The sequence below is a fragment of the Xiphophorus couchianus genome, chromosome 23 (genome assembly GCF_001444195.1).
Source record: "Xiphophorus couchianus chromosome 23, X_couchianus-1.0, whole genome shotgun sequence".
Lineage (NCBI taxonomy): Eukaryota > Metazoa > Chordata > Actinopteri > Cyprinodontiformes > Poeciliidae > Xiphophorus > Xiphophorus couchianus.
This window is the reverse complement of record NC_040250.1, coordinates 2,374,141-2,397,329: the sequence shown is the minus strand read 5'-3', so window position 1 is coordinate 2,397,329 and position 23,189 is coordinate 2,374,141. Positions and strand designations below refer to the sequence as shown.

Here is a 23,189-nt window from a genome sequence, read left to right as displayed (position 1 = left end):
ACAACAGCAATGTAAAAATAGTTTGGAGGAATCCAGGTAAAGTTTCCAAACCTATGTACACTGCACATACTGTCAAGCACAATGGTCACAGAATTATGGTGATTGTCTGACTTAATGTCAGTCAAACAGGGGAAACAATGGGTGTCCCAATGGGTCAATGACACTAAAACCGAAACATCAACTTTGATTAGAACAGTTGTCAAATATCTGGGGAGAAATATCCTAGAAGTGTCCTGATAGAGACAAACTGCAGACACTAGCAGTGGTGATTGAACTTGTATGCATACCTTTAACTAGGAGTAGATCAGAGGAAACTCCACGTAAAATACATATATTTAAAAAACGGAAAGTATATTATAAATTATCCATCCATCCATCCATCCATCTTCTTCCGCTTATCCGAGGTCGGGTCGCGGGGGTAGCAGCTTCAGAAGGGAGGCCCAGACTTCCCTCTCCTCAGCCACTTCTTCCAGCTCCTCCGGGGGAATCCCGAGGCGTTCCCAGGCCAGCCGAGAGACATAGTCCCTCCAGCGTGTCCTGGGTCTTCCCCGGGGCCTCCTCCCGGTGGGACGTGCCCGGAACACCTCACCAGGGAGGCGTCCAGGAGGCATCCTGACCAGATGCCCAAGCCACCTCAACTGGCTCCTCTCGATGTGAAGGAGCAGCGGCTCTACTCTGAGTCCCTCCCGGATGACTGAGCTTCTCACCTATCTCTAAGGGAGAGCCCAGCCACCCTACGGAGAAAACCCATTTCGGCCGCTTGTATCCGCGATCTCGTTCTTTCGGTCATGACCCAAAGCTCATGACCATAGATGAGGGTGGGAACGTAGATCGACCGGTAAATCGAGAGCTTCGCTTTTTGGCTCAGCTCTCTCTTCACCACGACGGACCGGTACAGCGCCCGCTTGACAGCAGACGCTGCGCCAATCCGCCTGTCGATCTCCCGCTCCCTTCTTCCCCCATTCGTGAACAAGATCCCGAGATACTTAAACTCCTCCACTTGGGGCAGGACACCCCCCCTGACCCGGAGAAGGCACTCTACCCTTTTCCGGCTCAAGACCATGGCCTCGGATTTGGAGGCACTGATCCCCATCCCGGCCGCTTCACACTCGGCTGCGAACCGATCCAGCGAGAGCTGCAGATCACGATCTGATGAAGCCAAAAGGACCACATCGTCTGCGAAAAGCAGAGATGAGATCCTAAGGCCACCAAATCGGATCCCCTCAACACCTTGGCTGCGCCTAGAAATTCTGTCCATGAAAGTGATGAACAGAATCGGTGACAAAGGGCAGCCCTGGCGGAGTCCAACTCTCACCGGAAACGAGCCCGACTTACTGCCGGCAATGCGGACCAGACTCTGACACCGGTCATACAGGGACCTGACAGCCCGTATCAAAGGGCCCGGTGCCCCATACTCCCGGAGAACCCCCCACAGGGCTCCCCGAGGGACGCGGTCGAACGCCTTCTCCAAGTCCACAAAACACATGTAGACTGGTTGGGCGAACTCCCATGCACCCTCCAGGACCCTGCTGAGGGTGTAGAGCTGGTCCAGTGTTCCACGACCAGGACGAAAACCACACTGCTCTTCCTGAATCCGAGGTTCGACTATCCGACGGACCCTCCTCTCCAGGACCCCTGAATAGACCTTGCCAGGGAGGCTTAAGAGTGTGACCCCTCTATAATTGGAGCACACCCTCCGGTCCCCCTTTTTGAACAGGGGGACCACCACCCCAGTCTGCCAATCCAGGGGAACTGCCCCCGATGTCCATGCGATATTGCAGAGTCGCGTCAACCAACACAACCCTACAACATCCAGAGCCTTAAGGAACTCCGGGCGGATCTCATCCACCCCCGGGGCCCTGCAACCGAGGAGCTTTTTAACCACCTCGGCGACCTCGCCCCCAGAGATTGGAGAGCCCAACCCAGAGTCCCCAGGCTCCGCTTCCTCAGTGGAAGGCATGTTGGTGGGATTGAGGAGGTCTTCGAAGTACTCTGCCCACCGGCCCACAACGTCCCGAGTAGAGGTCAGCAGCACACCATCCCCACTATAAACAGTGTTGGTGCTGCACCGCTTCCCCCCCCTGAGACGCCGGATGGTGGACCAGAATCGCCTCGAAGCCGTGCGGAAGTCTTTCTCCATGGCCTCTCCAAACTCCTCCCACACCCGGGTTTTTTGCCTCAGCAACCGCCCGAGCCGCACGCCGCTTCGCCCGCCGGTACCCATCAGCTGCTTCCGGAGTCCCACAGGCCAAAAAGGCCCGATAGGACTCCTTCTTCAGCCTGACGGCATCCCTCACCGAAGGTGTCCACCAACGGGTTCGAGGGTTGCCGCCGCGACAGGCACCGACAACCTTGCGGCCACAGCTCCGATCGGCCGCCTCGACAATGGAGGCACGGAACACGGTCCACTCAGACTCCATGTCCCCCACCTCCCCCGGGACGTGTTCGAAGTTTTGCCGGAGATGGGAGTTAAAGCTCCGTCTCACAGGGGATTCCGCCAGACGTTCCCAGCAGACCCTCACAACACGTTTGGGCCTGCCAGGTCTGACCGGCTTTCGCCCCCACCACCGGAGCCAACTCACCACCAGGTAGTGGTCAGTGGACAGCTCCGCACCTCTCTTCACCCGAGTGTCCAAGACATACGGCCGCAGATCCGATGAAACGATGACAAAGTCGATCATCGAACTGCGGCCTAGGGTGTCCTGGTGCCAAGTGCACATATGGACACCCTTATGCTTGAACATGGTGTTCGTTATGGACAATCCATGGCGAGCACAGAAGTCCAGCAACAGAACACCGCTCGAGTTCAGGTCGGGTGGGCCGTTCCTCCCAACCACGCCCCTCCAGGTCTCACTGTCGTTGCCCACGTGAGCGTTGAAGTCCCCCAGCAGAACAAGGGAGTCCCCAGGAGGAGCACTCTCCAGTACCCCCTCTAAGGACTCCAAAAAGGGTGGGTAATCTGAACTGTCGTTCGGCCCGTAAGCACTAACGACAGTCAGAACCCGTCCCCCCACCCGTAGGCGGAGGGATGCTACCCTCTCGTTCACCGGGGTAAACCCCAACGTACAGGCGCCGAGATGGGGAGCAACAAGTATGCCCACTCCTGCCCGACGTCTCTCTCCCTGGGCAACTCCAGAGTGGAAGTATGTCCAGCCCCTCTCAAGGAGACTGGTTCCAGAACCAGAGCCATGCGTCGAGGTGAGACCGACTATTTCTAGCCGGAACCTCTCGACCTCACGCACTAGCTCCGGCTCCTTCCCCACCAGAGAGGTGACATTCCACGTCCCAAGAGCCAGTTTCTGCAACTATAATTATAACTATAACTATAAACTATAATTATAAATTATAGAGTATAATATTAATTTTGAAAGACTAAAATCTGATGAGGGAGTTTTAGTCTCAGAAAGATTCAACAAAACAGAGAAAATTTTAAACAACCAGAGAGAAGACGTCTTAGTATAAAAACATAAATATGCACTTCTCATTAAAAAACAAAACTCTGTGCTCTGAAAGGTTCCTAATCTTCTTTCCTCAGTTGAATTCATGTCTGTCTGAGAATTTCAAAGAAACCACTTACAGTCCCTGACTTTACAGGGCACCAGGAAAAACACCTGAGCTTCGTTGAATGAAGACAAACACTCTGGCAGATCAAAGCAGCTGAGCATCAGTGCAGGAGCATGTCTAAAAAAGCCTCCTAATCACCTTAAACTCCAAAAACCCCCATCAAACATCTTCTGACGACAGAAGCATGCACACACGTTAAATATTAATCAACTATATTGTAAGAAAGTAACGAGAGAATAATGTACTGCTGTTTCTAATTTGCAGGATTTGTGCAAGCATAAATATATAATGTATGCAAACAGAAAAACAAAAAAATCAGTTTCTGTAAAAGCCCAATTTAAGACAGAGAAAATGACCAACTAGGGCTGTGTACATTGGTGTCAAGTTTTGAAACACGCTCACAAAGTCTGCATGTTTGTGGAAAAGCTAAGTGACATGACAAAAGCATCTGGGATGTGTTGGCTACAGTCCAGATGAAACCTTTTGTTCAAACAAAGACCATCAGGGAAAGAAGGTTGTTACAAAAGAACAATGCAAGTGTCTACCAAGCTGACACGAGGCTAACAGAACCGCTGACACCACAAGGAAACGCTGCAAATGGATCAAAGCTTTAAATGAGCTGGTTAAATAAGGCTCTGTAGAAAAAGTGTCAACCAGAGAGGAAATCTTCCCATCAATATTCTATTTAAGTTGCCTAGCATGTTTGGAGGAGACAGATGCAATTATTTTAAAGAACGTCTATGCTAGCAAAGCTAACAAAAGTCAAACCTGCAGAGAATCAGATAGAGGAGGAACTGTTCACCTTACTCTAAAAATAAGAACAGTTGGTATTTGCAACGCTAATTAGTGCCATGTGATAATATTTTCTAACATAGACTACCACCCTCTAAAGACATGTCTAAGTGCCTATTTTAACATTTCCAAACACCAAATTTATCCTAATATGCATTAAAAGTAGAAACCATTTTGGCCAAACCAAAGAAGCCAACATCTTCAGTTTTCCTTCGTTGCAAAGGCCAGCTAATAGAATGTCAAGTGGGATTGAGTCGAGGTGTTTTTGAGCTTCCCAAGCTGCATTTCTTAGATGTGATCAATAAAAAAAAAAATCTGCAAACAGGCAAACTGAGTTCTTCAGAAACATCTGTGAATAGATGGAAATCAATTACACATCTATATTAGTTAGAACATCATAAAAATTAACACATTTGAATGAATTACACACAGAATTAAAACTTTCAACCATTCTTTTCTTACACCTGACTTCTTATTATGTCTTGCAGTTAATGAACAAACAAAGTCCAGTTTCTCATACATCTAAAACAACAAATAAGGTCTATTAAAAACAGCTGGCAGAGAGCAGCACAAAGTGATGCCCAAACAGGAGAGCTAACCTCCAAATTCAGAGGACTGAAGCAGAGCTCATTCAATAATTTGGCTTGGACTGCAACCAGAGTCCATGCAACAAACGCTTCAGGCATTTTATCAGGTTCAGCAGTGGCTCAGCATGATGGATGTGACAGATGTAAAACATGTCATTAGTACATCTGTGTGGTGGCCTGACCGGCTGCAGCCCATACCTTGGGAATTTCTCTGAAACCTTTAAAATTCTTGCAGCTCATCTGGCACACTTTTTCCTTCCACCAAGTTTTTCATCAATGAGACTGGATACACCACTCTATAAAAAGATAACATTTTTGTTTCCTACCATCCTTGTGAAAAGTAGTGATGAGTGTCTTTGCTAAGCAGTCATGACACAATTTTTCTGTACTATTGTTTAATAATGTGTGAATTGTTTGTTTTTCTGTCCTTTTTAGGGTTAGCATTATAACTATCTTAGTTATCTGGTTTCCTCCACATTTATCCTGCATCATGCTGCCGTTTGTAAAACAAACTCCTCTTAAAAACTTCTTAGATTTGCTTAGTGTTTAAGTTTTGCTAGTAGATAAAACTTTACAACCCTTCCACCCCATAATTTTTACATCTCTCCTTTGTCGATCCACTCAACTCTGCTTATACATTTGCAGCCAAGCAAACAAGAAAGCATCATAAAGTGCAGCCAGGTTTGACAGGAACACCCCAAGAACACAACAAAATGAAATCTTAATCACCAGCATGATAAGGACAGAATCTCCTCTCTGAATGCCAATGAGAATCCCTCAGTTTCTGTCTTAAATTATAAAAAAATAAAAGAACTGAAAATGATTTTCAAGATGACTGAAAGATCAACAGTTGTTAAATATTCCATAAAGGCCTTAAACATGTGAATATTTATTCTTGTTCTCTAAACACAAGTAAAAATGAGGACTTTATAAAAGGATAATCTTTATTATTAATAGATGAATTTGGCATGTCAGCAGCAACTAGCCTAACATCTTCATTTCTGACAAATGATCTGCTGTATTTAACCCCTTTGAGAAGGTTAGAATAAATCCTGTTATTGTATCATTTTACAGTTGAACTAAATGAGATTTTATCTTTTAGATCATAGTTGCAATGGAGGAGATACAAGGGTAAAGATTTAAACTTTTACATTCCAAGTCTGTGCTCAGTCTTTATCTTTGTGCTTTAAGGCAGATGCTGAGATAGATCATTAACAGGAAATGACATCATTCTGAACATGGAGTTATTTTCTCTCTCAAAATAAAGATATTCAGAGAAGTAACTCAGACTTTTGTTTTATATACTTATTCAACATGTGTAATCAGTCTGGTGATGACATATGATATTTGACAATATCGTTCCTCACATTTTTCATTGGAGGAAAGATTCAACCAGTAAAACTGAATTGATTGCAACAATCATCCTTCAGCTTGGCTCCAGGCCTCTCCTTGTTAAAGGAAACTGCTTCTCTTTATTGCCAGCAGCAGCGTGTATAGGCTCAGGTTCAAATTAAACACAATCAGCTTTTTTTGTAAGCTGGGGTTCATTAAAAACCAAATTAAATCAAATTTTGACTTCTGTGTGACTGTGCTGCTGCAGGTACTGAATGCTGGATAATCATACAATAACTCCAACATTCATTTTACCATTTACACTATGCATTTTTACCTGTTTTTAGTCTGTTTTGTCTCTTTTAGTAACAAAAATGAGTCATTGGACATTTAATATAAACCAAGTGTCAATTTGTTTCATCATCTGTTTTAAGGAAATGTGTGTCGATTTTATCCACCTGCAAGAGGTCATTTAGAGTCATTTTGATTGGATCAGAGGTCATCATCTCTCATATCTCAATAAAGTAGCTGATCCAAATCATAATCAGAACCACAATCAATAGAAATGTAGTATCTTGGGAGGTTTAAGGATGTTTTATGGAAACAATATAAACTTTTATAGATATTTATTATATTTCCGGTACAAACCTCAGGATAAAGATGTTGTTTTTTTTGTTGTTTTTTTTCTGAGCATCACACTGTAAAATTTTAAATTTCCCTTACAAGGTAATATACCACAACACCTAAAGGCATCTTATCACTGTGTTTGCCATCATAAATCATACACTCAAAAGCCCCCTTCTCTAGTTTTAGACGTAGTTTGTGTAAACTAGAAGTGTTCATAAGTTGTGGCTACTTCCACTAAATCAAATACAACATATCTTCCCAAACAGCAAACAGCAAAGGCATTTCCAAACTGAGAAAATGTAGATATAAATGTAGACCTCTGAATCTTCCTGTATCCTTAGCTGGAACTTTTGAAGGACACAGCGATAAAGGCTCGGTTGGGGGGCTGTATTCAGGGCAAGCCAAGATCCGCAGAGGCTTTTTGGCCTCTTTTTATTTTTTTGACCAGCCAGCTGCTAGGCTCATTTACCATTTCAACACTCTCTGTGAAATGGCGGAGATGCTCTTAATTAGGTGTGAACAATAAATTGGCTTTAACCAATTCCCGGTAGCGCATATAAGGAAGGTTTCTCCTTTTGATCATTTGGCCAGGTCCCTGAAATCATGTGTTCATGAAAGGCTATGTGCATTCAAATGTATGAAATTGCAGTGTGACATGATTCAGCCATGACAAACAGGAACTTTGAAGTGTTAAATGGGCAGCTGGCTGTCAAAGACCTCTTTGCCCTCACTTGGCCTCAGTAAAGATGAATGTCAGGAATGAAGGCACTGAGACTTGCTGTTGCAGCACATAGACTCCCAGTTTATATGGCAAACAAATGCAAAAGCAAACATATGCACTGTAAAATCCTTCTGTTTCTTCAGGATGAGAGGAGTAGAGAGAACATAGAATTGGGAAAGGGACCTACTGAGACAAAGATTAAAATCTGTTGGCTTTCTGATAAGTGTTTGGTATTGATTTCTTGTGATCTTTAACAAAACCTATAATGAAATATTTTCAAAATTTTAGGTTGAACAAGTGATCCTCCTAAAATATGAAATGAGAATGAAATATTTTTATCAGAGACTTTGGATTCATGTTTTCAGCTTTGTTTTCCACTCTTTCACTTTTTCAGATTGCAGGCTTTTAAACTGTGCAGTTTAGAACACCTCATCACACCTAACCCCTTAAAATGGATTTAGGTAATCATCCAGCTCCAACAATAGAAGAATTACCCCAGAACCTGCAAAGAATTGTTTTCACGCTTTGCTGCTTTACTATCAATTTGTACAGTTTTACAAAGGAAAACTTTTAGCAATTTCCCATGCTCCCAATATTCAATGTCAGAAATATCCTGCTGCAATTGTTTCACATCAGTTGTCCAATAAGACAAAGAAATGGAAGAAAATTACAAAATAACACTTCTGGTATCTGCTTAGGTAATAAAAAATTTGATTGTTCCCACTTTCAGAGAAACATTTTCAAATTGTGACTGCATGCCAGAGAGTGCGAGATTTACTAAGTGTTCAGGACTTAGTTTGCTTGTGTTCCCTTACTTTTCATTGAAGAGGATTCATTTGAAAAGTTCAGGAAGTAATTTCATTTTGTAGACTTTTAATTTAAATAATAACAGAAGGTGAATGGATGAAAACCTTTTTACAACTTTCCATAATAAAGGTTTTCAGGGTCTGTGACTGATTCTCAGTTTCAAATTCCCACCACCATTCAGAAACTACATCATAATCATTTTTATATTTATTGTGTTTTTATCAAAAATTTTAAATCTTCTCAAACTGATTAAGCTTATTTAAAAATGTAAGCTGAAAACATTATTAGTCAGAAAAACAAAACATGAAGACAACTGGTTAAACCAGAAATGTACGTCACTGCTAATGTTCTGTCCTCAACATTACACACAATATACTTACTAAATTTAACAAGAAAACATTCAAACTTAAGAAATATGAATAAATAAACTAACACTGGACCAACATGGAGGAGTGGTATATGGCCTTATATTTTAACAATTTTTGAACTAAAAATGTGATTTGCATTCACTGCCAATAAGTCAGTCCTTTAAGGGAGGTCAGTCAGGATTTACCCTTTTGGCCAATTATAGCTGCAGGTTTTTTTGGACATTTCTATCAGCCCGACTCATCAAGAATTATTATTTTTTTATTTCCTTTTCAAATTACAATAAATTGGCTTTGGACCTGGACTTTGACTATACGTTAAAAATCCTGATATGCTTGATATTCCTTTGCCGTTTTGGATACATTTTGTATTTTGTTATCTTGCTGGAAGGTGAACCTCTGCTCCAGTCTCAGGTCTAACAAGTTTTGTTCCAGGTTTGCACTGTGTTTAGCCATATCCCTGTATTCTAAGTTGAACTACCACAACTGTTTAAAAATTAGTTAATGGAAAAGTTCAAGGAAACAAGACGAAACATTAAAAAAAAATGTGGCTATCCTGCTCCCCCACAACAGTGAAAAGCAGCTTTAGGTTGTTCATGTCATTTTCAGGATTAAGAGGTGGCTCTAATCCAGGAAGTCTTTAGATTTATTGCTTTAGGGGGAAAGTGCATCAACAGTACTGCACATACACACATATATACATGGTCAGAATGACTCCCCTGGTGCTGGCAGCAGATGCAGGGCTGCCCAGATGAACTGTTATTGATGGAGAAATGTGTCATTCTGCCACCCACTGTCTCTGACACACTGTGTTGATGAAGTATGCTTCTGCACAGGCATAGAGCAGCGAGAGTTTCATAAGTTTGAAAGGAACTCAGACAGTTACGCTGTGAAATAAAAGACTATAGTTAATTAAAAGCTGAAATAAGTCAGCAGCTTTCACAATATAAACAGGTAAAAAAATCAAATCATATTATACATGCCTCATTCTTACAGTACTGAAGTACTGCATTTTTTTCCCATATTTTTGGGTCATAGGAATTTCAGATCTAACTAATTTCAACAAAAGACAAAGATAACCATCGTAAATACAAAATGTCAATTTCAAATGAAGATTTTACATAATAAATCATCTGTGTTTAGCTATGTTTTTTGTAAAGTTGGGTCCAGTTCCAGACTTGTACAATGAACAGATCATTTAAGTAGAACATGAAGTAGGCTAATGGAAAGAAAAGCACCAATTTAAAGAACATCAAGAACAAATGAGAAGCACACCAACTGACATCTGCTGTGGATCTTCAATGAATCAGAGAAAGAGCCATTATGTTTAAATACAGAACCTTCCCAGAAGTGGCTGGCCTCAAAAATTACTCCAATAACTTATCAGTGGCTCGTCCAAAAGGCCAAAAACTAACCCAGAACAACGTCTAAAGCACTGCACTGCTTTTTTTAAAACAAGACATTTTCTTATAAGTGAAATAATCTGCCAGTAAAATTTCTCCTTTTCCATAAAGATTAAGAAATGATCTACTTAAAACAAGCTCCTATATCTTTCTGAAAAACTATTTGTAAGTTAATTTTCTCTTATTTCAAGTGAACCCCCCCCACCCCAACAAACTAGAAACTAGACCAAAACTACTTGGTGATATTTTATGTTTTTGCAGCATGCAGGCCACACTTGCCTCAACTAAGGTCAGAGTTCATGATTGGACAATAACAAATGAAACTTAGCAGAAATTACCAGTATGGGACAGGCCCAAGGCCAAAAATAACACAGATACCCATCTCACATGACCAAAGTCCTGCTTGTTGGTAAAACATGTTCAATGAGAAAATCCAGCAATCAGCTTGTGTCCTTAAACTTAGACCCATTTTGGTTGTGCATCAAGACAAATTTCAAAAACATATCAGCAACCGGTCCTCTTTAGGTAGAAAAGGGGCTAAAAATCTCATTTCGATGTTGTGGTATGACCTTAAACAGACTGTTCATGTTAGACAGCCCTCCAACATGGCTGAATTAAAGCAATACTGCATAGAAACATGAGACAACATTCCACCATCATAAACATTTTTGGGGACATTTGCCATAACAAAGAGTGATACAAACAGCTGTTAGGTCTAGGGGGCAATTACTTTCCCCACATTAGGGCATGCTGATTCAGATAGCTTTTATCTCTAAATAAACTGTTTGAAAACTGCTTTTTGAATTTAGACAGGTAATCGTTGATATTAAAATGTTTTTGGTTAGATTAAGAGGAAATCTGAAGCATTGTGTGGCACTGTTTATGATCATTGTTGTTCATAAGTTTATGTGTTGAGCAAATTTTATCATGAGTTTTAAACACTGATATAAAGTTGTACCTTTTCTGCCCTTTAATATCTTCCTTTATCGTAGGCTGATTAATGAATGCCAAAGTACCTCTCTTCCCTGTGGTTTGAAGTGTGCTATTATGTAACAGAAAGCCTATCAGAACATGTCGTTGCTTTTACAGCTTCATATTTCTCCCTTTATTCTCACCTGAATGCAGTTTCGTGGAGCACATTTGAACAAAAGGCGAAGCGGTGGTGTTTAAGTGCTGTAATTTACAGTCCACCATGGATGGTGAGGCAGACTGCCATCTACTGGCTTTTAAAACCTCCCCACACGCCCCCTCCCTGCATGCACACCTCCTCACCACAGCCAGCATCACCCCTCCTCTTCTCAACTCCCACTCAAGAACTCAATTAATATGAAGACAGAGTTCACAAAAAGCCACCAAATAAATCCATGGGGACTCAAACAATGCTTCTACTGACTGTCAGACCAGGTGACAGCCTGTAAATCAGCTCAACATCACATGATCAACATCAATCCACTCATTTCTTCCATGTCTGCATTTATAAGCAGCAGCTGCTGATGCTGAGATGAACCAGTCCTGCAGTTTGTCACCAGAGACCGCTAGTGTTTTCTAGTCGGATGATTTAACCCTTAAATAAGTTTCATCAACAAGAACAGAAAGAAATTGAAGATGATGACTATTAATGTCATTTTGATAAATGAGAATGTCCTAAGTTCAATCATAATTGATAATATTATGGTTATTGTAAGAAACTTTTAAGATTTCCATCTTTTCTGTTCATGAGTCATTTCTCCCCAAAACACACCTGTTGAGGAGGGAAAAGTTTAAAAACATCCACAAATATACCTGATGTTTTACATAAATTGTTATATATGACTTAGAAATGCATGTTAACACCATATTCTCTTATGTAATCTCCTCCCACTACTATAAACACCCAACAGTACCTAATAATACATATTTCTAACTCTTAAAGCCTAGACTCAGAGCTGGTTCCCACCCATCAGAAAAGGCAATGCTGTCAAGTTCTTGTAACCAACAAGAAGAAATCATCTGAGCACAAAACACACGATTCTCGCTGTGATCTGTTGGACGCACTGAGCATCTTCAAGCAGGAAGGTTTTATATGGAAATGGGATCGATTGGACCAGTGCTCGCACCAATGAGAAGCCTTTGATTTATGTTTAAGGGACTGTTGAGAGCAGCAGTCGCTTGGCAACCACCTAATGAATGTACGAAATATAGCGACCTATTTGCTGCAGCAGTTTAAAATAAATCTGTCAGGAGAACAGAGCCGATTCTTACAGAAACTCTGAGGAGGAAATGTCTCAAAGTGAAGTCACAGCTTAAATTGTGACTGGAAACCTTCGTTTGGACCAAAAGTAGGGATTCAAATCAGACTAATGGCCGTTCTGGCAATTAAGCAATGCATAGGAAATCCTTCAGTGCATCGGCTTTTAATTAATCGCTTCATATCAGCCCTCATTAGCCGTGTTAGAGTGTGTCACAGGCACTGAGAATGTCTGTCTCTATCTGTGCATGTGGGCTGTTCTCCAACCCTGGGTGAAGAGCGCTCCTCCTGAGCTGAGAAAAGACATGAGGGAGAAGAAAATCTGCCTCAGTAACTTTTTACCTCAGATTCCTGTCCTGAAACATGACAGAAGACGTTGTTAAAGTTGGGAGATGGTGTAAAAATGCAAGATGTCCCGTTTTTAATTATGCAAAATGAAAAGATTAATAGAGAATCAAATGTATCTAGAAAATATTGATTAGCCTTTGAAAAGGACTGCTAAGATGTTTTAAATAAACCTGAATAACAGAACTTTTATGATTGACATTTTTTTATTGTGTAGCCTCACTAATGAACGTGAAAGACTGAAAATGGTATTGATGTGACGGTTACTGTGGAAACCAACTTTCCCCTGGCTACTCAGCGCTGTTCATCCTCAACTCCCCAGCTCACAGGCTCAGCGTGTTTGCAGACAGAATATAGATAAGAAAGCTTTGACAATCTCTTATTAATTTAGAATATTTAAAACTGTGATGTTCTGAAGAATGACCATAATAGTTTTGTGAGTGTCATACTCCCACTAGATTTTAGTAAAAAAATAATAAGACTAAAGATATTTTTACTTACAACAGTTGGTCACAGCGAAACTGTTGGCAACCTCCAGATTGTCAATATGGGGTGTCAGTCTGAATTCCGAGGTTCCAAATTGAACCATTCCTATCCGAAACGCGCTGTACTCTTGATCTGCGCCCCTTGGAAAAAGTCCCCCTGAAATTATGACAAAAAGCCTGTTACACTTCCACAAAAACAACATGACAGATTTAGCGACCAAAATTCATAATTTTATTTTACGCAAAATTATTTAACCCAATTTTCTTTTGTCTGAATGAGTTAGAGACTCACCAATTTGAACACTGGGCGAGCCCCCAAAAGCGCAGACCCATAAAATCAGAAGAATAGAAAAAAATAAATTCACTATATTTCCCATGTCTACAGTTCAGGTGTCCACATCCACCAGATGAGTCTGGTCTTCCCTTGTTTCTCTTTGGAGGCGTTAGATCCAGAACATATTAAGAACCTTTAGCCTCGGAGAGAAAATAAGAGGAAGTCTTCTTGAAATGTGCGCTTTGTAGCAGGTAAATGACACCAGTAGAGGAATGGTCGCCGGCGGTGAGGTTCTGCTGTCTCTTTTTCCGCTCCTCCTCGTCACTCCCCTTCCACCGGCAGCTGCGCCTCTTCTGAACGCACGGAGCCGGTGCGCGTCTCCGCTCTGCGCGCCGGAGATCTTCTCGGTATCACACCCACAACTGAGGAATGTTAATGAGAAGGCGGACAGACACGAAAAGATCCGAAAGTCGGCCACATGGAGACCAAACCACACGCAGACCTCTGAATAAATGGGAACGGAAGCTCCTGCTCAAGCAATTCAGTTTTTGTTTTCGCCTCTGGGTTTCAGTGCACATGATTACACAGGAGATCGGTGAACATTGTTCAGTCATGACACTATAGCGTCATTAAGGGAAGTTAAATCATATTTACTTGTTTTTCTCAAACAACTGGGCCCTTAAATAAAACACAAGAATTTTTTCATTTTCGAGTCGACTGAGTGTTTTTATAAAGCCGTTATCACAATTTCCTGTTCTGAGGCGATATCCCGAGGGGATTTACTTGCAGTTATTTGCAACATGCAGAGGTGTGAAAACAAAATCACAACTGATTTTGTTTTCACACAAAACACCACAGCATTTTTTGTTCAGCCAATCAGTGATTTCTAAACTGACAGAAGTATTTCAAAATCTATTCTCTGGCCTACTGGGAGCCAGAATTAATTGATAGAAGACCGACTTTGTTATTTCTTTTATATGTCTGAAAGTTCATATGAAAGAACTTTATATAATGATGAATCCGAGTCCATCATTATACTCAAATTTCAGGCCTGATTACCAGTTTCTAGTTGTAATCAGCAGTTTGCTGACTGTTGATCGTTCCTCCTATTATTAGTCCAAAGATAATAGCTTCAGTTTCTTTCTTTTTTATTCTAATTAAAAACAGTTATGGCACATCCATGCAAATTAAGCAAACCATGCTTAATTTGCAAAAATCATCCGTGATTTGTGCAAATCATAACCCCACTTATCCCTCCTGGGGTTATGAGGGGTGTTGGTGCCTATCTTCAAGCGGTCAACAGGTGAGGAACACCCTGGACAGGTCATCAGTGCATCACACACTCACACCTAAGGAGAATTTAAGGAGACCAATCAACCTGACAGCCATGTTTTTGGATTGTGGGAGGAAGCCGCATGCACAGGGAGAACATGCAAACTCCAGAAAGACCCCAGGCTGAGATTCAAACCCAGGACCTTCTTGCTGCTCCATTGTGCAGCCCAGTAACTTATGTTATTTGCTATAATCTTATCTAGCAGAAGCATGTCAATATTAAATAAGAAGAATCCCAGGAAGGAACTTTGGGAAACTCAACATGTGATTTTTCTTCTTTTTTTTTATTTGCCAATGCCAAAAGTTACCCACTGACACAAACCAGTTCTTGCATGTTTGTGGTTATAGGATCTAAGTGTGGAAACTGGCTGGAAGACAACTGAGAATTTTAATGATGAATAAAATGGAGACTTACAAAACCACAGGAGGCAAACGAGACATAAAGCTTGATTACTGACAAGACACAAGTGGTTGAATGAAAATGGGGTGCAGCTGTGAAAGAAGCCAAGCAAGCATAATGAGGAAACATGAACAATGAACACAAGAGAAGCCAAAAAGGACAAACTATAAACCAAGAGAAGGCTAGCACTAATCTATGAAAACTAAATTTAAATGCAGAACACAATAAAGAAAAAATGTAGACTCACTAAGAAAGGAACCAACCTATACAGCAATAATAATAAACTAAATATGGCAAGACTTTTGAGCAATAATGAATTCAGAAAATAAGAGGAATATGGCAAGACCTAAGAAAGTAAATAAACAAGGAAACTGGCAAAATGCAAACAGAAGAAAACCAAAATCCAAACACCCCACTATCATGACAGCCCTGCTCTGGACTCAAACCAGTTGACTACTGTACCAGAAAGTTCAACCCAGTTCTTCAGTCGCTCCAGTAATAATCCATGGTCAACAGTGTTGAATGCTGCGCTGAACCCAAAAACAGCAGCATTGTGGTTCTTCCAGTCTGCATTTCTGCTGACGCCTCTGAACACTGACAGCTTTCAGTCCAGTTATGAGCTCAACACAGTACTGAGACTGCTCTTGTCACAGTGGCTGTTCAGTGTTAACCTACCCGAGCCTTATTATGGAATTCAGTGCCCTGCTAACTGGTTGAGCCACAGCAACAACTGCCATCAAGTATTTACAAATGACAATTGCTGTGGAGAAATTTTGACCCACTGTTTTTTGCAGAATCATCTTAATTCAGCCACGCTGGAGGGTTTTCAAATGAGAACCAACAAAAAGCTAGAGCATCTCAAACAGATTTTAATCTAACTTTTGACTTTGTCACCTCAAAACCTTAATTGTTTTAGGCAGTGAAAAGTAGACTTGCTGTCCTTCTCCATAAGCCCAGTTCACTGAGCTTAAGATCACAAACCAATGGCCAGATGTCCTTTTTATGCTCAGTTTATGCTGTCAGTTACAGAAGGTCATATTAAAGTGATTTCTTCATGCTACTGGTCTGACAGTAACCAGGCCTGAACATGGCTAGTGAAGCTGAATTCATCCTTCCAAAAATTGTTTTAACAAGTGCAGCAAATCCTTCTTCTTGTGGAAACAGTTTGGTTTGGACAGCTTTTTACAGTCACATGTTAAAACAATATTTCAAAACTGCTTTTTGTATCTATTCTGACATTACTTCTATTTTGAAAATCCAGACTCCTTTAATACAAGGTGTGCATTTCAAGAAAACTTTGTCTCACAATGTGACAGTTTACAAGGTTATTTATTTTTTTAACGGGGTGCCAGCCAAGGACTCCTCCTGACAACTAGGATTTGCAAAGTTATTTTACTTTTGTACTTTTTGTAACTGATCACAGGACACTTCAAAAGGTGTTGACCATTTAGTACAATTAATGACAAAAAGCATTTTTCTTTACAAACAAAAACAAAAAAAATCATTCATCATAATTAAATTTTTTTTCTTAGTTTTGTATTTTTAAATGTCCATAAGCAAAATAAGCACAAATCCCTTCTCTACAAAAAAGTGTCTATAATTCTTTTCCAAAGTTCATATACAGGCAAAGATTTTGATTTATTTATTTTTTTACCCTACAGCAACATGAATAAACAGAACACAATATAAATACGCCCCATATACTATTTAAATGCTCACAATTACTAATACCACACACAAACAAATGATGAATAGACTTACAGGTCACTGTTAGTCTCACAAATAGCAGAACCAGAAATCCATTCTTTTCATCTGCACTGGACAAATACAACCCTTTAATTTCATTATGGAGCACAAATTATATTAAATTTATGACTTACGAGTAACTTTTAACTCGGTGACGTCACACGCTTTCAAGACTTCCGGCTTGCCACGTCGGAAAGTCTGGCACAAATAAGTAGACGTTTTTTTGTTTTTTGTTTGTTTGTGTGTTTGTTTTTATCGGTCCAGGACGATTTTAGCTTCTCAGCATGACAGTGATGCTATTAGGAACAGGCCAGGGTTTGAACAGTCTTGGTTTTTACGGTAATAGTTCCTGTTATGGGCGGCAGCGCGGGCGGAATGGTGGCGGGCGGCGGTGTTTCCTAACACCCGGTTTGAGTTTGAAGTTCTTCTTCTTTTCTATCATGGGAGATCACAAGCAACTTTCATGTGCATACCGCCACCTACTGCTACTCGAGTGTGTAGCAACATTACCTTACATCCATTAAATTCTATTTCTGGAGGGAACCTGCCAACGTTACAAACCGGAAAAGAGCCAGCCTGAATAGCGGACCAATCAGGTGAGCTCAGGGGGAAACTGGGCGTGGTCAGGGGCGTGTCTGAAACTGTGAGGACGGAAGGGACGAAGGGAGAGTGGAAAATAGCGCAAGCAGCTCTGTGCAACAAGCGGGTTGTTGCACATGTCAGGGATAGCTATCAAATAAATCACCTCTTTAACTTTAATCTATGTTCACCTTTGCGTACCAATCCTTTTCAAATTTCTATATCTGCCCCAAAGTGCCATTATACTTATTCTAGGTGAGGCAAAGTGTCCCTGACAGCCATCCGAAAACAAGTGCCAATTTTCTCTTGTGGTTTTATATAATGTAACCCTCAGTGTGAACCAAGAGATTCACATTAATCATGTCTGTATTCTATCTGGAAACAAACTAATGCAGCTGCTGGCCATTAATGGCCAAACAGGAACGTTTTGTCAGATTTCAGCACCTTGGACAGCACATTACATACAAAAGTGAGGCTCCTGTTGAGTGGATCACAGAAGGTCTGAGGAAAGGATGAGCTTAGCATGCAACAAAATAGTTTTATTATGGCCAGTTTTCATGAATATTGATTCAAAACATTTAATAAGTAATTTTTAGAATACATCACCGCAAAATCCTGAGTTTCATATTCTTTGTTTTTCGCGTTTTGTTGCATTGCAGCCCCAAATTTTAATGTGTTTTATTGGAATTTTATTAGAGAGACCAGCACAATGTAGCTTGTAGACACAATATAAAGGAACATTGATTGCATTTGTTTTTGGCTATGTTCACCCTAGTGCTCCTAAACAAAGCCTAGTGCAACCAACTGCAAAAGTAATTTATTAAAAAGATCCTTTATTGTGTGAATCATGTCAGTGTAAATGCAGTTATAAAGATATCAAATGTTTGTTAGAAAACATTAACAAAAACAAAAACCAAGAAATAAAGGAGACAGGTCAGGGATGAAGTTGTTGAAAAACCTGGAACAAGAATAAAACAATATCCAAACCTTTGAGTATTTTGTAAAACATTGTTTAGTCAGTTTTCAGAAAATGTAAACACTATGACAGCTGCAACCTACAAAGGTGGTCAAAGTTGATGGAATTATGGATGAAAAATATGAGACAAACATGAATAAGTTGTTAGAGGATGTAAAAGTCTCCAAACTATGGATGACATTCACCTTCCAGAAGAACAAAGACCCTTTCAGGATCACCAAGACACATTGCTGGGTGATGATTGTAATCACAGTAAAAAATAATAATAATAATAATACATTATCACAGTGTACATACACCAATGCTTTTTGGAAATACTATTTATTGAAAACAGGTTTTCTAACCTGACAGCATTTCTAGTGATGATCTCAGGAGTTTTGATTTTGTTGATTTACCTACAGAAGTGTGCCCACCCAAACGTTTGGAACCACTATCTTAAACCATATGAAAATGGCTTCTATAGTTTGTGTTATATGAAAACGGGTTGCTGAAGATCCTCTCTGCTGTGACGTTTTGGGTTCTTTTTCTCTCTCCTTTATGGAAACTCTCTCTCTCTGAGACTTATGCTCCTCTTAGCAGAAAAAGAAAGCAAACTCTTTGCCCTTTAACCTTTTCTGAAGGTTTAGCATGCTTTGATTCACTCTTTTGGAGTTCCTGCTGTTACACAGAAAAACAAGTTCACTTTGATTATCTTACAGTGCATTCACAGGTGTTCTAAATATGCAGCCTGTAATATAATTTAACGGTGATAAATCTTGAAGGCCCACATTACTTTTTTCGAGACAAAATGGCAGTATGTCATAACGAAACTTTCTGCGTCAGTTCACATAACTAACTCACAACAATGAGGTGTGAATCAAATACATTTTGATGCAGATTCATCATCAGAATCTAAAAATGAGTGTTTAAACTTTCAGGTTTCTTATTTACCTGAAGCTCTTTTCTTAAAATGCATTCAGTGAATAGCACATCAACCAAACCCTGTTTTTTGATGGGCAAACACAAGAATAAGGGGTGTGACAAGTGATTATGCTTTTACTTTAACATGATTTTATTCCTGCAACTGATCAATGTTATTCTCAATGGGTTTTATTTATTCCCATTGAGAATAATGGGAATAATTATTCCCATTATTCCCAATCAATTAGACTGAAATAGTCTAATTGATTTTTTCAGCAAAGTTCATTCAAATTATTTTAAAAACATTAAATTCAAACTAAAAAAAATTCTTCAGGTCATTTCTGGTGAGTAACAAAATGATTTAAGTGTTGACATGTTTCCTCTAAAGTAAAAGAAAAAAAAACTGAGTGCCAGCTGAGTTTCAGTCAATGTTTAAATCTTTTACTTTGTTGCTAAGTTGTGGTTTGTAGATGTTCATCTGCCTTCTTGAAGGATGAGTTCTTGAATTTTTGATGTTTATACACTTTGAACTGACAGCATTGTGGTTTTCTGAGGCCATGACCTCATGATTTCAGTCCTGGTTTTTCAGCAGGAATGTGGTTTTGCTGTTGGCAAAAAGTGTTTCTACATTTATGAATTTAAGACCTCAGCCTTAAAAACATTCTCATGTCTGATTTAGAAATTCATTTTGTTCCGTGCCTGAAATACAAGTCTGCCATGTTCTTGATATGATTAGTACTGCAAAGGAAGAGATGTGAATTTCCTGATATGATTTCCAATCAAGCGATGAGACAAAACCTGCAAAATTGCTTCAAGACTGTCCCAATTGTAAAGCCTTTGGGGCACTTAGCACACATGAAACTGGAAGATTAAGATAACTGTCCCACAAGTAGAAGGATACGGAGAGCCTTGATGAATACAATGGCACACCACTAGTGGGTTAAGTAACAGGCAACCAGAATATGTTTTCCACTGTTAGCCAGAGTGATGTTGTCACATAGTTATTGTCTTAGAACTTGAGGCACAATCTTCATTCACTGCAATAGTAAGGCCACAATTATTGAATAATTTTAGCAGTAAACAGCTTGGTAAATGTCACATAAATGTTTTCACATCTTGTCATTTTACCACAAACTTTAGTGTATTTTATTTGATAGAGCAACACAAGCAACACAGTGTCTTCTTGACACTGTTGTGGAGTGTCAAGAAGAGGAAACATAGTTTTCATATGTTTTTTACAAACAATCTAAAAAGTGTTTTGTGCATACATACATATTCAGTCTCCTTTTAATCTGATACCCTTTAAATAAAGTTATGTGTGTTTCTGTCATGATTAGCTTGCAGTTAGTTGGATGCTTTCCTGTTTTTCTCTAACTTGTTCTATAATATTTTGTAGCTAATTTAAAAAAATGTTAGTCACCTGTCAATATCGAGTGAAAAAACTGGTTCAGCTGAACCTAAAACACTTGTCAATGTCAAATTTATTTATTTAGCACATATAAAAGCCACATCAGCCGATCAAAGTGTTTCACAGCTACATCCACAATCATAAAACAATACAAATGCATGCGTCACTTTTCAGATTTTGATTTGATTCGTAAAAATGCTGAATGCTGTTTAGAACTGCATTTTCATTTCAGTCATGCACTTTGTGTTGTATCAGATAAAATCACAATTAAAAACATGTGGTTTGAGGTGATCAAATGTGAAAAAGTTTGAGAGAGATGAAGACTATCAGGAGCTTCTGGATGATTATGAAATTTTTATAATTTGAGTAATTTTGTTTAATTTGAAAAATGTACAAAGATCCTCATGTGCTCACAAGACCTCAAAATAACATTTTCTTTAATAAAGTAGATAAAGAAAATCACAATTTTCTAACGAAGTGTGAATAAAACCGCTAGGGCCATTATTTCCCATAAGCATTACAGGTTGTTGTAAAGTTTATAATTTTTGTATTCAAATCCACATTTTATATTCAGAGGAAAATAAGTCAGGGAAATTATTCACAACATTGATGTGTGGACCTTGTCCACCATAAATGGGCCTGCAGTGAGCCCAGTAGCACGTCCTCCCCACAGCGCCTTCACTAATCATCGCTTTGACTGTCATGGTGCTTTTCTCGGTGAGTTGGGTGGGAGCCTGGTGAGAGGTCTGGTTGGATTAGAAAGAACCTGTTTGATATAGGTTACTGCACTGTGGCACTAGCAGGGTGCTGTGGTGTGTGGGTGGAGCACACACACACACACACACACACGCACACACACCCCCGCGCGCGCACACGCCATCATGAGTCATACCTGTTACTGATTTTTAATTATGATGCTGCAAATGTAATCACATTGCTCTTCACCATCACTAATCACAAAATATTCATAACATAAAACAGTTTGTCATGTTAAAACCTGAGAGGGAACATTAAAGATAACAATTTACTCACCTCCTTAGATAGCTTTGTGTTTTTCAATAACTTTCATTAATATTCAGAATCACTACAAGAAAACCTCACCATTAGATTTGCCTTCGAGTTCTAAGCTCCGTAAAGAAGAACTTGTTAAGCAGACGTCACATCTGCTAAAATCCCAGGACAACATTTTCTATCCTCATCACTGCATGAATGTCGCCATAGGGGGGCACTGCAATGCAAATTCTTTGTTGTTAGCGTCTGAGTCAGACCTCAAGTGTTTAGAGCAGTCAAAAATAACCACCAATTGATTTGAATTTCGCAGATCTGCATAACATACACTTGTCAGTATGACGCATGTTTCCTCTTTGATTATAGACACCTTTTCTCCAAAATGATTCTCGCCTTCATGGAACTTCTATTTTGTGTCCCTGTGTGATTATTGGCCAGTCAGACAAAAATTCTCCTCGCTGTCTGTAACCATGGCAGCTGCAGAGAGAGATACAAGTCTTGTTTTCTCATTTCAAACCAATCCATAAAAGAAAAACAGATTATAGTATTGAGCTTTTTATTTTCTTTTTTTCATCACTGATCAGACTTTGACTAAATTACTTCAATATTCATAAATAGACACTTTGTGCTTTGACAGAAAGTCAGCATCTATTTCGGCTCATTAGGCTAGAAATGAGTTTCATATGTGAAGCTTCACATTAATAATCAGGAATGATTTCTTAAGGTTTGCAAAATAAATGATTTGGCAAATTATCAGAGGTGAAGCAGCGGTTGTGCTGGAAGATATGGAGAGATAAATGGACAAACATGCAGAACATGAAGAGAGAAATAAATTATTATTCCCCTTATCTGGAGAACAGTGTTTCAGTGATTCACATAATTTAGTCTTAGTTTTTAACTCAACTCATTGTGTCTATAATTTTATTTTACTTTATCATTTTATGTTATTTGACACTGTTACTGTTATCATTCAAATTGGTTATTGGAATTTGATGTAGATTTGACTGTTTTTACTTTGTATTTACATACTTTGGACATATTCACGACAGTTAGAGAATACAACCTCCCATTAGTAGCCGAAGCCTGCAAATACTTGAGCCTCCCTATAAAACACTTATATCTGCCTATTTCAAAACTTCAAACACTAAATATATCTCAATATGTATTAACGCACTACAGCAGGAGGTAATGGATACTTGTGTTTTTGGCATTGTTTGGTCTATTTGTTCTGATGTAAAGTACATTGTCTTCCCTTACTTGTGCCAACGTAAGGTGTTCTACAATTATTTATTAATGAGACCCACAGCCAAG

The 23,189-nt window shown here is 39.8% G+C and overlaps 1 protein-coding gene across 10 annotated transcripts in view; it reads right to left on the bottom strand.

Moving 5' to 3' along the window:
* The window catches only part of gria2b (glutamate receptor, ionotropic, AMPA 2b), a 49,735-nt gene extending 35,712 nt beyond the window's left edge, over positions 1-14,023 (bottom strand). For 6 of the 10 annotated variants that reach the window (XR_003594388.1, XM_028008784.1, XM_028008785.1 and 3 more), the window contains exons 1-2: positions 13,548-14,022; positions 13,272-13,412 (exon numbers count right to left, since the gene is read on the bottom strand). Coding sequence is in view for 9 of the 10 variants with exons in the window: in XM_028008784.1 (XP_027864585.1) it covers positions 13,272-13,412; positions 13,548-13,632 (226 nt within the window). In the remaining variant the exon portion in view is untranslated. Of the gene's footprint in view, positions 1-13,271; positions 13,413-13,547 lie in introns of all 10 variants that reach the window. The other 4 variants (XM_028008779.1, XM_028008780.1, XM_028008783.1 and 1 more) reach the window with 3 other exon arrangements.
* Positions 14,024-23,189: the final 9,166 nt, after the last annotated feature.